The 15089-nt window shown below is 51.9% G+C and overlaps 1 protein-coding gene and 1 long non-coding RNA gene across 2 annotated transcripts in view; one reads left to right on the top strand and one right to left on the bottom strand.

The window, feature by feature from the left end:
- PRKCB (protein kinase C beta) overlaps positions 1-3511 on the top strand; it is a 93134-nt gene extending 89623 nt beyond the window's left edge. Inside the window, exon 17 of the mRNA XM_072982977.2 lies at positions 703-3511. Within this exon, the coding sequence (XP_072839078.2) occupies positions 703-855 (153 nt within the window). The 3' untranslated portion in view covers positions 856-3511. The remainder of the gene's footprint in view (positions 1-702) is intronic.
- A 7849-nt stretch (positions 3512-11360) lies between these two features.
- LOC140702539 (uncharacterized) lies at positions 11361-14511 on the bottom strand. The gene is made up of 2 exons (XR_012081741.2): positions 14430-14511; positions 11361-11544 (listed from the first exon to the last, which is right to left on the bottom strand). It is a non-coding gene; the product is annotated as an uncharacterized LOC140702539 (long non-coding RNA).
- Positions 14512-15089: the final 578 nt, after the last annotated feature.

Here is a 15089-nt window from a genome sequence, read left to right as displayed (position 1 = left end):
CCGCTTTCCAGGTGGCAGAATGACAGCGGATCGGGGACTCATGCACTCGGTCGCGTTTCCTTCATTTGGACCTTCCTGGAGGTGGCTTCACCCTCTGTGGAGCAGGGGATTCAACAATACTTTTGTGTGATGGAAATAAATGGAGTAGGAAGGGGGGGCATGATGTCTGTTACCACAACAGAGAGACAGAGGGGGGGGTGACTTCTGGTTTGTGAAAGCCCCTGACTCTGCTAGAGGGGCAGAGTCCTGCTAGGCTCTCAGGATACTGGGACGGCAAGAGCAGCCGATAGGAGACAGGATGGAAACAAGCTTTTCATGGTTTTTATTATATTCTCCAGCAGAGCCCTTTTCTGGCACGAGTACGTCACTCTCTTGCATGTCACGTGCCCAGTTTAAGGGGATGCTCTTTGCCAAGAGTTTTATCTTTGCCTCCAAGGGGCCCAGCTTGGAGCGCTGAACGCTGTGGAGCCTTTAAAAGGCCTTTGAATGGTTTGGTAGCAGCTGCTGCTGAACAAATGGAGAGAAAAACGTCCCCTGCTTGCACCGCGCATGGCGTGCAGGTCTGAATTGCTGGCCCTGGCGTCTTCCATGGTTTTCCCGTTTGTTGGAATCCAGACACTGTGACCCCCGTGTGGCCTTGCTGGAATAATATCATGATTCCTTTCTTTGTGTTTCTTAATTGTTTTGCTTTTCATCCAACAGAAAGATAGACTGGACACTTCCAACTTTGATAAAGAATTCACGAGGCAGCCGGTGGAACTGACGCCTACAGACAAACTCTTCATCATGAACTTGGACCAAAATGAGTTTGCCGGATTCTCCTACACTAACCCAGAATTTGTCATCCATGTCTAGGCCGGGTGGCCCCACTTGCTGTCCTTTGTAGTCACAGGTCTGAACTCCAGGTTGCCTTGTCTGTGTGGACACTCGTCTTCCGGGATTTGCAGTGCATCCGTTGAAACATTCACATCCTTTTAGAGGAGAACAGGCGGCTGCTTCTCTCGGGTGGCTTCCCCTCCCCTGTGTGTACGCGTGTCCAGTTTGTTAGCATTTCTGGAACCGCTTGAATATTCAAGGATAGCATTTCTAGACTCTTCAACCAGTGGCTACCCGTAGGGTTTTGAAACACGTCAAGAATATTGTCTCAGACTATCCGGTTGGCTAGCCTCTTTGTATTTTTAGATTTCTCTGGCACTGAATAATTCGTATGTCTCTCTGTTTGTTTCTGAATGCTGAGCATGATCCGTGTCGCCAAGCGTTGTGCCATGAATGGACGTTGTTGTTCAAGAATCCTGGCTCGTTTGTTTTGTTCCCATTCAAGTCAAAACTAAACCCGGTGAACCCTCTTGTCCTGAAGGTCTGTTTTCCTAAATTTGCTTGTCTTTGGAGATCCACGGTGAATTGCTTTTTGTCTTTAGTTATTGTGCACACATTTGGAACTGCCTGGTGTGAAATTCAGGAAATAACCGAGCTTCCATTCTAGATCATAAGGGTGTGTTTTAATGTCACCAGGGCCGTTCGCAATTTCAATGCTCTTTTTCTGAAAGGCTTTTTGGGGAGTTAAACCTTCTAGAGAGATTACAAGAGTCGGTCTTGGGCACCCTCCTCCCGGTGGCAGGCTGTCAAAGAACGTGGAAGTAGAAGCCGGCTTTTGGCCACGGGAAGGGAAGAGGGCAGCTTAGCCTGCCATTGCCAGCCTCCAAATGATAGCCAACCACCCCTAAGCATCTTTCCTTCAGTTTTGTCCTCTTTCCAAAGCTTGCTCTTTTCATAATTAGTAATTTCAAAACCATATGCTTTATTTTTTAAAGGGGGGGGGAAGTGGGAAAGAGAGATCCTGAAGGCTGTTGTTAAAATCCTGCTGGTATTTTTTTAACTACCCGTTTTAGCTCCCTTACGGCTGAATGGGGGATGTTTCCAACTGGGGCGGAAGGCAGCCCCGCCCCCCCAAATGTGGAACCTTTATCTTTATTGTGTTTCTGGGTCCAGGTAAGATGGGAAAAGTCACCGTGACTATTACTGCTGATGCTTAACACACACACACCCCTTGGTTTTGAAGCCGGAGTCCAGAACTGGAAGGTTGTTTTTCCTGGAATTGTTTTCCCCTCCGCCTATCCTTTCCTTTCTGTTTTAATGCAGCAGTGGCAGTGGTGGTGATGATGCTCTCCTGCTATCGAAAAGGCCCTTCCTGTTGACCCACAGGACATTTTCTTCAGGGAGCATCCAGGACAGGAATGTGAGCAGTAATCCTTTTTTGCGACACACTCACTCACATGCACACCCAGCAATAGTGGACCAAAAAGCTCTTCTGTGCCACAGAGTATTCCAGATTGACAACCAGGTCTCTGTAGAGGGTTTGCAGAGAATCCCACTGTATAATAATTCCAATATCCATATTGGAAGGGATAGCTGTATTAGGCCAACCTAAGAAGTCACAAAAGGTGTGCAAACTTTGGATATCACAGGTCTCTTCATCAGCAAGATTTTAGATATAATTAGATAGAAGGTTTGTTCTTATGTGGTGTCAAGTCACCTCCGACTCACGGCAACATTATGAATGACTGACTCCAAAAGGTCATGGCCTCAATAGCCCTGCTCAACCCTTGCAAACTCAAAAAAAATCATGGTATCCTTGAGGGTCTGTATTTGGCCTTCCTCTTTTCCTGCTGCCTTCACTTTTTCCTAGCATTATTGCCTTTTCCAGAGATTCTTACCTTCTCATGATGTGCTCAAGGGAAGACAGCCCTGTCTGGTGAAGAAATTGTGATTTTGAAAGCCTGCCTTCTTGGTCGTGTCCCTTTTCGGTTCACCTGGCAGAGATTTGGGACTTGGGTGTGTGTGTCAACCATGTCAATGCTTTGTTTGTGTCCAGTAGTTGGATTTGTATTGTGCTGTTTCTTGTGGGAAACTAACAGGACTTACTCCAAAATAAGTGGGCTTGCAACCTTGGTCTTTGGGGAATGAGGGAGCCCAGCAGGCTGTCTTAAACTTTACAAGACTGTGACTCTGTGGCTGTAAACTTCTGCACCCTTGTCTAGGATTCGGTGTGTTGGTCTTCTCTATGAATGCTGCATTTGGGCAAAGGGCTTGTACATAACAAAGGGAAAGCTTGGACTCTTACACACACACACACACACACACACACACACACACACACACGAGAGAGGGCAGGGCTGTTCTTTTGAGACCCCTTCCTCTGTCGTTAACAGAACAGACCATTTCTCTCTAGATGAGGAGAGGAGACTGTCCATTCTTATGGTGCACCAATTTCATCCTTGGTCATCTCAGGCATGAGATGCCAAATTGCATAAGACCGAAAGAAAGATGGAGTGATTGAGAGGTTTTGCATTTGGTTCAAGCAGGGGTCACGGCAGCTGTCGTTTCTGTAGCTGAGATACTTTTCACACTTGCAGTATTTTGCCAAAGCCAACGTAAAGCATTTCTGTGGATGCAACCTTGGTTTTTGAAGCATGTACCCGTACGTTCAAATATATTACTGTGGAGTCAAGAATTCCTCTGGATTGGGTGAGTTTCATTTTCTTGTGATTTCTCTTGCTCCGTCAGCTGAGTTTGGTCTAAAACCCAGGCAAAGGATCAGAGATGATTTTTGAAACATTCCCATGTTTGAGGATGCTTCCAGACAAGCTGCTTCTACCAACTAAAAGACAATGTGGCCCAGCTTAAACGTAAAGCCTTCTCCTCAGCAAGAAAAGCGAAGAAATTGTGTAAGAACACAAGGGCATTGTAAAAGACAGCCTCTAGATAGCCCACAACAGTTTGTTAATGGGGTGTACAGTAACTTTATGGTATTCGCTTTGTCTGGAAGCACTCCGTGTCTTGCAATAAACAGCATGAGACTTTCAAGTAGATTTGGTTAGGATTGCTCTCTGGAAGCAAGATTTTATGGGTGCTAAGCAACAACAAGCAGGGCTGAGAGCTATGAACACACCAACGAGAATGCTAAAAATACCCATTTTCCCCTACACCCTCCCAAGATTTCTCTTTGGGTGCCTGTGGGTAGAGTCCACACTCTCGAACATCACTTGGGGGGAAGATCGGACGGAAAGGCGCGCTCCAGGCGATGTCCTCTCCGTGGCCTTCTCTCGTAGGCGGGTGGGCAGGACCGTTTCAAGGCTCCTCTTGGATTCCTACCATCCCATCATCTAATTCAGGGGGCTTGGGAGGGCCTTGGCTTTCATTTGGGGGGTTTTCTTTCTCACTTCCTTGACCGCCCACATTCCTAAACCATGGCATTTCCGCTCCATGTATGGCCCGCAAGATCCAAGGCTTCTGTCATCTTCATACCGTCTTACTCTAGACCTCAGCAGCAGAAGGGCACCCAACGCTGCATCCCATGGGCACTGAGTCATGAAGAAATCGTCATCCTTCTTTCCCAAAGCAGACCACCAGCACCCCAGTACTGGAATTGACCTTGTGGGGTGGGGGGGCAGCCATGCATCCAAGGAGGAAAGGTCACTGTAGGAGGTGTCATGTTAGCAACAACCATGGTTGGGGTGAGATGCTTGTGGGAATCAGCCTTCCTCAGGACACCCGCCCCAGGGCTGGCAGATAGGGCCTTGCCGAGCGCACGTCCGGTGCGTGCCCCGAATGGCCTCTTTCCAAGGTTGGAGACACTGCACAGGTTTTAGGCAAAAGCTGAGGGGCACACCTGGATCGATGCCTCCCTCCCGTTGAGTTTGGCTGCTTCATCCAAGTACCTCCAGGCAAGATTTTAAGGCTGCCTGAGGGACCTCTGACTAGAAGCAGATCTCGCTCCCCTCCCCTCCCCCATAGCCCCTGCGGTTTGTTCAAAGCGCCTCTTGCATCTTTTCCTACAGAGAAGCAAAGCATTTGCACACAGAAAGGCAGTCCTTCAGGAAAAGGCGCCCACCGCCCAGCCTGCTTTTCAGGTGCTCCAGCCCAGCCGGCTCCATCTGCTCTTGGGGCCCTTTTTAGGAAATCCTGGTTCTCCCAAAGGCCTCCGGTGAGATTGGCATGAAGTCTGTTGCCGCCCGTGGTGGCGAGGAGGCCTCTTGCTGCTCTCTCTCCCCCCCCCAGATCCTCGGGGCTGAAGGTGAGGGCGCCCCCCCCTGTGCAGGGCAGATGTGGTGTGGGGGGCCCACCCCCCAGATTCCAAAGGGAGAGCCCCGCCTGAGGGGGTGGGGGGGCCCTCTGTGTTTCTCTTGGAAGGAATGGCTCTCTTCCAGCTTGCCTGGTTTCCAGTGGCAAAATGTTTTTCATCCACACCATTCCACTAAAGCAGTGGTCCCCAACCTTGGGCCTCCAGATGTTCTTGGACTTCAACTCCCAGAAGCCTTCACCACCATCTCTGCTGGCCAAGAGTTCTGGGAGTTGAAGTCCAAGAACATCTGGAGGCCCAAGGTTGGGGACCACTGCACTAAAGCATCTAGGACTCCCGGATGGAGAGGGAGGGAGACAGACGTGGCTGCCATTCTGCAGCCGGGATCAGGGACCTCTGAAGGCGCCGAAGCTCCTTGTGGGCTTCACCCCAGTTATGGCTGAGGACAAGGGAGGCCAGCTAAGTCTTGGGGGTGGGTGGGTGGGTGGGAAAGCTGTCCCAGGAGGAAAGGCATTTGGGGCTGGGCCTTTATTACAGCGACAGGAGCTGGGGATGGTGTTTGGGGGGGCGGGAAGGATGGCCAGCCAGCCAAAAGGTATGAGAGCAGGAGCCCCTGTGTGTGTACACACACACACACACACACACACACACACACACACACACACACACACACACACACACACACACACACACACACACACACACACACACACACACACACACACACACACACACACACACACACACACACACACACACACACACACACACACACCCTGGGCTGCAGAAGGGCCAGGTTCTCAATCTGGAAGGCACCCAGGAGAACGCCGCGTTGTAGCTGCCTCCCAGCAGAGAGAGGACGTGCGAGGAAAGCCGGGAGCTCCCGAAGGACAAGCGGCCCAATTGGGAAGACCAGCCGACGGCCCAGGTGATGCCTGGTGAGGTGGAGGGATCAGTCACTGGCTGTGTGTGTGTGTGTGCATGTGTGTGTGCATGTGTGTGCATGTGTGTACGCTTGCACAGGACAAAGGGGGCCAGCTAGCTCCTCCTCCCCATCACTGCTCCTTCTTCCTCTGTCCCTCCTGACCCTTCCCTTCCTCGGCTCTCTTGCCCACAATCCTATCCAATGCAGCTGGGAGCTTAGCTGGAGGGGAACTGGGGGAGCCCCACCCCCGACTCCCCACCTCCAGCAGGGGAGGGAGGGATGGGGAGAAGGGGGCCATTGGCCCAGCCCCCACGGCCACCGCAGTCAGGTTTCAGAGCTGTGCAAAAGGCGCTTCCTCGGCCATCTATTCCCCAGGCCTCTCACAACACGATTCTTCCATTATACGGAGGACGCCTTGTGGGAGGCTGAGGGCTCCGCTTCTCCCACTCCTCCGACCCTGCTTTCTTGGGCAGGATTTAAGTCCTGGCAGGGGGGGGGGTTCATTCCAGGCCATCATCCCCCATGTGGAACAAGGAGGCCTCTTGCTTGCAAGCTATAGTGACGCCCCCCCCTTGCCATTGAGACTGGCAACCCTTGTCTGGTACATGATCAGTTAAGAGCCTCTGTGTGTGTGTGTCTCTCTCTCTCCTGGTAAAGTAGAGGCACCCTTTCCTGCTTCCTCTCCCGTCATGTGATTTAAAAACTTAAGGACTGAGGCTTGGTCTCACTGCAAGGTTGTGCTTTGCTGCCACGACATGAACGGACACCAATTGCCCCCCTCCCTTTGTGTCCAGTGGGCCCCCCCCCATGGGCCCAGCCATGGTGCACCAGGACAACAGGGCTGAGGGGAGGGGGCTGGGAAGAAGGCCAGCGGGCGGAGGCGCCTGGTGGCGAGTTCATGCTGCCCCTTTGTGCCAGGTTTGCCCACAGAGCCAGTGAGAGCCTTGGGGCCAGCTGGAAGTGGGCAGGGATGGCTGTGCAGGCTTTCAAGCCACCTGATGTGGACAAATCCAACATCCTTCTCCTCCCTCTCCCCGCATCCTGAGATTTGCGGGCCCCCCTCTGCCCAGAGGCCCCAGGGAGGAACGCAATTCCCAGAGACTTCACCTGCCCCCCCTCCCAAGACAGGGCAGCTCAAGCCCGGAGGGAGGGGGCAGAGGGGCTGAAAGACTTGACAACGTTGCTTCCAGCCCTGGAAGTACAGGAGAGGAATCTGCTGTCAGTCCCGGCCCCTTCGTTTCCACCAGTGACACATTTGTCTCTTGTGACACATCGCTTAATTACAGCACCTGATGGCAAAGCCGTTCGGAGAAATGACTCAGCTCTTTGGAGGGAATGCCGCTCTCTGCCCGCGGAGCCCGAAGCGGGCGGCTTTGCTGCCGCGATGCTCCCAGAGGCCCTCCGCCATTCTCTGCTGTGGAGGGGATTGGCACACAGAGAGGGGGGGAATTGGGGGGCTAGGGGGTGCTGGGGATGCACAAGGAAGGGTCCTGGGGAGGGGTGGGGATGGGAGAGCCACTGTGGGGAGAGCCATCAGCAGCGGCATAAAGAGATCGCCCCCCCCCACCCCACCTTCAGAAGTTTGCAGCCAGGCACTGCTGGAGGGGGAATCCATTGAAAGCACGTTCCCTTTTGCACCCACACTGTGACCCCCACCACCACCCTGCGGATATAGACCCATAAGGCATTAAGAAGATGTTTCTCTTCTCGTTATGAAATGACATGACATTATTCCACCAATCCCACAAACTGCATGCAAATTGTGTTGATTAAATTCTGCCATGGCCCCAGCTGGGCCTTTGCTCCCATGCCACCAAAAGCCACAGGCATTCTCAGGACCCTGCAGGGACAAAAAGCTTGGAGCCACGCTGGACGCGGGGGCGTCAGCTCTGAGGAGATGCAGCAGTGGGGGCCAGGGGGACTTGCCCCTTCCACTGGAGGGCAGAGCCTCCATTCCTTGTGTTTTGGGCCAGTTTCTGCTCCTGTTGACAGAGCTCGGCATGCCTGAGAGAGTCCTGCATGTACGAAACTCAGGGGATGAGTTCACACCCTCCTGCGCCTTGACATCCGTCCGTGGCAAGCATTCCTCTTGAGCCCTGCTCTGGGCAGCCTCCCTCTCCAACCAGCTCCCAACCCCTAAGGCAAGCTCTCTTTTCCTCTCACGGTTGCCGTGAGGTGTCAAAAGCCTTCTGCGATAAAACCACATTTATGGATCACTGCCTCAGCACCCTTGTTCACACTCTCCAATCACTCTTGAAAGGTTAATGAGACTGGGCTTTCCTTGGCAGGCACCAGGTTGACTCCTTTACCATCCTTGAGGGCCCAAGCAGGGGTTGGATGGGCCCCTCCTCCTCTGACAAGTTGTCCTCCCCCCTCCCGCTCCCCCCGCCCAACCTTTGACCAAAAGCTCAACAAATCCACATCGGAGGCCTTTAACAACGGCTGGACAGATCCTGTCTCCACTGAGTTGTTTCTTGAGAATGTGCTGACAAGGTCCCCGAACATCATCTGCTGTCATCTCTGTTTGCCTTCATTCCTCTGGCTGTTTTTGAAAAATATTAGCTCAGGAACGTGGCAGCCGGGCTGTGTCATCGAGAGTGAAGAGGAACGCAGAGAAGGTTCCCCCTTCGTTATTCTTTTCACTCGCTTGCAGTTCCAAGACTTCCACCAGCCTCCATGACCGGCGAAAGGGCCCTTGATGACCCATTGTTGTATTACTCAAAATCCCCTCTGAAGCCCTTACTGTCCACTTGCGGGACTTACCATTTATGTTTGGGGAAAGCTTTGGTATTTTCTGGCAAAACAAAATTGCTTCTTTTCTGTAATAGCTTTCATAGCATAGTGAACCATGCTGGCCTCCTCCCAGGTCTTCCTGGTATCTTTCACAACCTGTTGTAGACATTCTTCTGGCTGAGTTACTATTTCTCTCTCTCTCTCTCTCTCTCTCTCTCTCTCTCTCTGTGTGTGTGTGTGTGTGTGTGTTTAAATAATCTGCAGCCCATGGAGGAGAGCTCTCTCTCTTGACTCTCCTTTTCCACCTCCTCCTTCGCATACCTCTTTTCAAGAATACACGCACGCACGCACGCACGCACGCACGCGCACACACACACACACACACACACACACACACACACACACACACACACACACACACACACACGTGTGCATTTTGGAGCCAGGAGTGACATCCAAGGTCACCATTAGGGGCTCAGGGCAAGCCTAGTGACCTTTGCATTTGAGCCCAGGCTGCATGGGAAAAGATGGGTGTGAAACCGCAAAGTTGGACAGAGGCAAGTTTGTGGAAGCTGGAGGCAAAGAGCACGTGCGAAATGGTGGTGGTATAAGAAGAGACATGGTAAATGGGTTAATTTAGCCTGAATGTAAGTTAAAGATTTTCTATGTCTCCACTGAGTCCTCAATCCAAATGGAGGCTGCAGGCAAGAAATCAGAAGATTAAGGCTTAGCAAGACAGCTAGGAAGGAACTGGAAAAGATTCTCAAGTGGAAGGAGGGTTCCCTGGAGAGCATGGCCAAGGTCATCCATGCGGTGATGCTCCCCAGTTACTCTTGATGGCCAGTCAGTGAAGACACACCCGGCAGGAAAAATGTCCACTTGTTTGGAAAGTGGCGTTGGAGGGAGAGCTTTACGGATGCAGAGACAAGTTTGTGAGCGCTTGGTTGAATCAAGCCCGAATTCTCTCTAGAAGCAAAATGACACCATGAGGCAGCATGACTCACTAGAAAAGGGAATAAGGCTGAGAAAGGAGGAAGACAGAAGGGAAAGATGAGAAGCAAACACGAGACACCGTCAAGATAGCCACGGCCTTTCCTTGGCAAAAACTGAGCAGGGCCATGAACGGCAGGAACTTGGAAAGGGAACTAATTCATAGGGTTGCCGAAAGATGAAGGCAGCTAGGGAGTACCTAAGGACAACACCTAAGTTGAACCTCACCAGAACCCGAACTCGTTTCTCATTAGAGGAGGCACTTTTTAAAAATTGCACTGATCTGCTTTCCCTCTTGGTCACTTTCTGAGTCTTCATCTTTCTCCCACTTTTAAAAAAATCCTCTTTCTTCTTCTGCAACAGCCTGACCACCACCACCCATTCCCTCTGTCTTCTCCTCCTTCCTCCTCTTTTTCATTTTCTCTCCTCCTCAGATTTGGTCTTAATGTGATTTGCGTTAGCGCATGTTCAGGCCAGCAATGCACCTCGACGGCCAGGCGACCATCGTGGTTTCAAGGCATCTGTGGAAAACTCCTTGGCGTTGGTAAAGGCCAAGCTATTTGCAGTACCTCGTTACCAAAGTGATTGTAACATTTTTAATTCTTCAAGTGGGAGGAGAAGTCGGGAGATGGACCCGGAAAAGGCTCCTCTCCCTGTCACTCACTGGATCAGGCCATTCATAGCTTTGAAGGTTTTTCGAGTGCACACATCAGAAGGAGGCGTCTGCAGCAGGAGGCAAAAATAGACAGAGAGAGATCAAGAGCAGAGTAAAAGGACCTTTTTTTTACAGTAGGGGAAATGCTGAGTGGTTTGTTTTTGCAATGGGTCCATTTTCCCTGGCTCAGGTTGTAGAAAGGTGGCTTAAAATAGTGCAGCAGGAGGACGAAACCAAGGACCACAGGGAGGTGTCCGTGGGGAGATGAGACGGGAGGTAGCTGCTGTTTCCCCTTCTGGTGTAAGCTGAGAAGAAGGCTACATAAGAAAGCAGCCCAGCAGTGCAAGTGGCACACAGGAGCGTTGCGAGGGAGAGTCACCGAGGGATGCGAAGAGAAGGGCCAACACAGAAGGAGTTCGGAGAGAAACCAAGAGCCTCCACAATGGCTCTCACCGGTGGAGTGGCCAGATCCTGAACAAAGGAAAACTTGGAGCTTTCTGCTGTACAATACAGGTGGAGAATGGTTTGCCTTTTTAAAAAGGCAGTGCAAGAGTTCTGGAAAATCAGAGAGATATCACCTGGGAGTTGCATTTATTCCTAGCTCAGGAGAACATGGTTCCTGAGTCCTCGACAGATGTCGTAGCCATCTATGGTGCTGGGAAGCAGCCCCCACCCATCCAGAATGTGGACGTCTAGCTTGCCCTCCTCCTCTGAAACTCCCCTTTCAGCAATTAACCATGGCAAAGGTCTTGAGGTTTTTGGATGGCCTTTGGAAACCCTGCATCTCAGCCTCACCGTCGGTTGATGTGAAGCAGGGAAATATAATGACCTTTCCCTTACAGGGCTCTTTGGCGGCCAAACAATGACGGCAGCTGTCTTCCCCCAGCAGAAATTACTCAATGTTCATATCTGGGCACCATTTCCACAGCGCATACTGTGTCCAAGTGCATAATAATACTTCAATACAACAAACATGGAACTCTTGAATAAACCTTTAATTCTAGAGCAGATCTGGCAGCCACGCTTCCAAAAAGGTTAAGTGAGTCACAGTCCAACCTAATGAGCAGCGAAGCAAAATCTACGAATCTAAGAAATCCAGACACCTCAGGAGTGAGTACAACAAGGAGCTGGAGAATCGCTCTCCCTTATGAAAAGCAGGTGCTGCAAAAAAAAAAAGCCCTTCTGAGACCGTGTTGAATTAGACTTCAGTGGTTGTTGCATAAATACACAGAGAGAGAGAGAGAGAGAGAGAGAGAGAATGATGATGTCACATATCAGAAGGAGCAAAATGCAGGAGCTTCTTCGCTGACAGGAGGCGGCTACTGCCGATTGTAGGAGCAATGAACCTTACCCGCCTTAAGAGATTGTGATCTATATTTTCATTGCGAGAGAGGAAGGTTGGCAAACACAACAGAGAAAGAGAGAGAACAGAGGCATTTCCATGCAGAAGAATCATCAAAAGGAGCAGGAAACGTTCTGGATGCCAGATCTGAGATAGGCTGGATTGAGGCCAGTTAGAATAACAGTAAACGAAAGTGCCAGGAGACAGAAAACTCTGAGAGTAGGGAGAAGGAGCTGATGGTGCATGCCAAATTGGGAAGAAGCCAAGAGATGGGCACCGTGCCCTGTGACAGGGGAAGGCAGGTGGAGCAATCAAGTCTTGATGGCACGAAAGACCCAACTCACTTGGGCCACCCAGGTGTTCCTGGGATAAAATTCCCAGAAGCCTTCACCACCCCAGCTACGCTGGCCAGGATTTCCAGGAGTGGTTGTCCAAGAACATCTGGGGACACCAGGTTGGGCAGCCCTGACCTCACCAAGTCTTTGGACACCTTTTCACTCCTTCCCCTTCCCCAACACACACACACCGTTCACCACCTGGTTTAGAGTTCAAGATAATTTGCAAGCTTGCCCCGCCCCCACCCAATTCTGAAGACCCTTCGAGTTTGCCCGCCAAACAAAATCCTCCTCCTCCTCCTGTCTCAATAGACCTGTTTTGGCTGCCGTCCTGCTGGCACCAGAGTTTGCTGTTAGGATGTGTGATAACGCGTGACCTCTGCACGTCAACAAGCAAAGCAGTCATGGGGGGCCACCAGAACATGCTTTCCTACAAGGCAGCCAATGCATCGCATTCCCTGACAGAGTCCCAGCAGACCGTGTGGGGTAGTGGTTGGTCTGGGACTTTGGGAAACCTTGGTGTCAGTGGCCCGCTTAGCTGTGAGGCTCAGCTAAGTGGGTGGTGTGACCTTAAACAAATGGCCCCCTTTGAGTCCGAACTTCCTCACGGCCTTGTTGAGGAGACATAGCAGGGAAGAAGGCAGCCATGGAGACTTCTCTGAGCAGTACCGAAGAAAACTGGGTGGGAACGGAGCGCATGGATAAATGACAATAGAGAAAGCCCAAATTGTCTTTAGAGTCATTGCCTCTTTCTCACACATGTGCACACACTCTGTACAGAAACACATTCTCTCTCTCTCTCTCTCTCTCTCTCTCTCTCTCTCTTGGATCGGGCAGTCTCATCTTTGCTAAGGCCCGGTGGCTACCTCATTCCAAACGCAGGCATGTCCCCGACCATCACATCATCTTCTAATCACAAGCTCTCTCAGACGAAACGTCAGCCGCACATTCTGGGTGGCTAACCAGCAATCTGCCTAACGGAAGATTCTGGCCAATCGCCCCGGTGCCGCTGTTCATTTCATAAATGAAGGCTGAGCCATTTTGCCCTCGGTGTGTCTGTGTGTGGATGTTGGCTCCATGAGCAAAACGATGCCTTTCTCTGTTACACAGATGGTAGAGAGGCATCATCTTTTGCATCTTAACAGTGAAGGGGGGGAGGACAGAAAGAGGGGGGGTCGTTTAGCTGATGCACTAGGCACTCGCCAAATGTCATGGTGTGTGTGTGTGTGTGTGTGTGATAGATCATGCTGCACTGGTTCAACCTTCAGATGCATGAAAAAAATGATTTGCCAGCTCGTCTAAACTCCGTATAGAGAGTCACAATGTTTATTTTATAGTCATAAAAATGAGGCCTGGCTTTTTGGATCATGAAACCCAGTGACACATGGCGTTGCCATACCGGATGCGGAAGAGAGACAAGTTGCTACTGCCATAGATATATACATTTCAAAGGCATACAATTTCCCCACATGGCCCCTCCTATAGTGCCCCATAGATCAGTTGTTTCTGAGGTTTGGATATTGTAGCACAGGGAGAATTTTCTTTAAAGCTCTACAAAAATCCTGGAGTCTTCCCTGTTCTGATTAAGCTCAAGGGATCTTGTTCTCAACACTTACCCTTTATATGGAGAAGCCCTTGGATGCTCAGCCTCTCCGGGGTCTCTCTCCTTCCCATTCCCTCACCATCCTTGGGGCCCCAAGAGATCCCTGGGCAGACCCTCTCCATCTAAAACATTTTTCCCCCTACACATACATATCCATGGAAGGAGGGAAATATGTAAAGCTTCACACTGGAAGCCACTTTTAACAATTAAAACTCATCACAAATCATACAACCTACGTTTGGGTTATTTGCCATCATGGGGTGGGGGGGTGCACCACAGAAAGGGGTTGGAAAGGGGATCGGGAGGCACACCTTCCATTCACGATTTGAGGGATGGAATCCCACCTGGTTTGTTTGGTGTTTAGGTCCTCGGAGCCATGCGCCAGCACTGCGCACAGTCGCCCAGTAGCGAAACATGCGATTCTGTGGCAAGCGCTGAAGGCACCTCTGCCCTTCAAAGGAGGAGCATCAGCTTCAGGTGTTTGCTTCTTCTGCCTCATTAGCAGGACAAGCCAGGTTCTTGGTTTCCCCGGGGGGGGGGGCACAGAGGCTTGGCCAAAAGCTCTTCGGATATGACACCGGAGGCAGCTAGAGCTTCTGAACGTGCAAACCACCTTTTTCCTAAAGTGCCTCTGGCTTCAATGAGCCGGCCAGCCCGCCGGCCACCCACCCAAGGCCCCGCTCCCCACTGGAAATGGAAATGGAAAAGGCACACGTGACATGGAGTAGCTCCAGCCCCGGTGGTTTTAATTAGAGGATAGTAACACCTGAGCAGAGGTGTGGATTCTCCCCAGCGAGGACGCCTTGTCAGCGGTGGGTGGGTCCGCCGGTCAGGAAAGAGTCGGGAGGCTGCTCCTTCCTGCCTTGGATCGGAGCCTCCCCTGAAGCACCTGGGCCTTCCTGCAGGCTTTCTGGAAGCTCCGGCACCAGCAGCTTCCCCCCCCCGCCGCCGCCGCCCCCCCCAATGGAAGGACAGTAAGACCAGCTCTGCCTTAGACTTCCTTTGCCCAGCCTAGGGGTGGTCCCTCTCCGCCCGCCCCCCTCCCATGCCTCAACCTCCCCGCTTCGATTTTCTCTCTCTCTCCCCGGTCTCTTGGTCTCCTGCCTTCCTTGGTTGGCCGGCTGGCTCCCTCCCTTTGGGCCCTTTAGGGTCTCTGCAGTCTTCTTTACACCCCCCCCGCGCGCCCCACAGCCTCTCCGGACTCTTGACGCCACCCCACCCAGCGAGCCCTGGCTCCTGTGCCCGGGAAATGCCCCGGGGACTCCGTGGCCCTCCGTCCCGGGAGTTCTGGGGAAAAGGGGGCCCTGGAGCAGGAGCTCCCCCGGGCAGGAGGCCGCCTTCTCTCCCGCCCCCCCCCCGCGCCCAAGACTTTTTCTAGGTAGTCTCCTTAGAAACCAAGGCGTCTTGGCAGCGCGGCGGGCGAGCC

This window comes from Pogona vitticeps, chromosome 13 (assembly GCF_051106095.1).
Source record: "Pogona vitticeps strain Pit_001003342236 chromosome 13, PviZW2.1, whole genome shotgun sequence".
NCBI classification, from domain to species: domain Eukaryota; kingdom Metazoa; phylum Chordata; class Lepidosauria; order Squamata; family Agamidae; genus Pogona; species Pogona vitticeps.
This window is presented reverse-complemented; position numbering and strand designations above follow the sequence as displayed.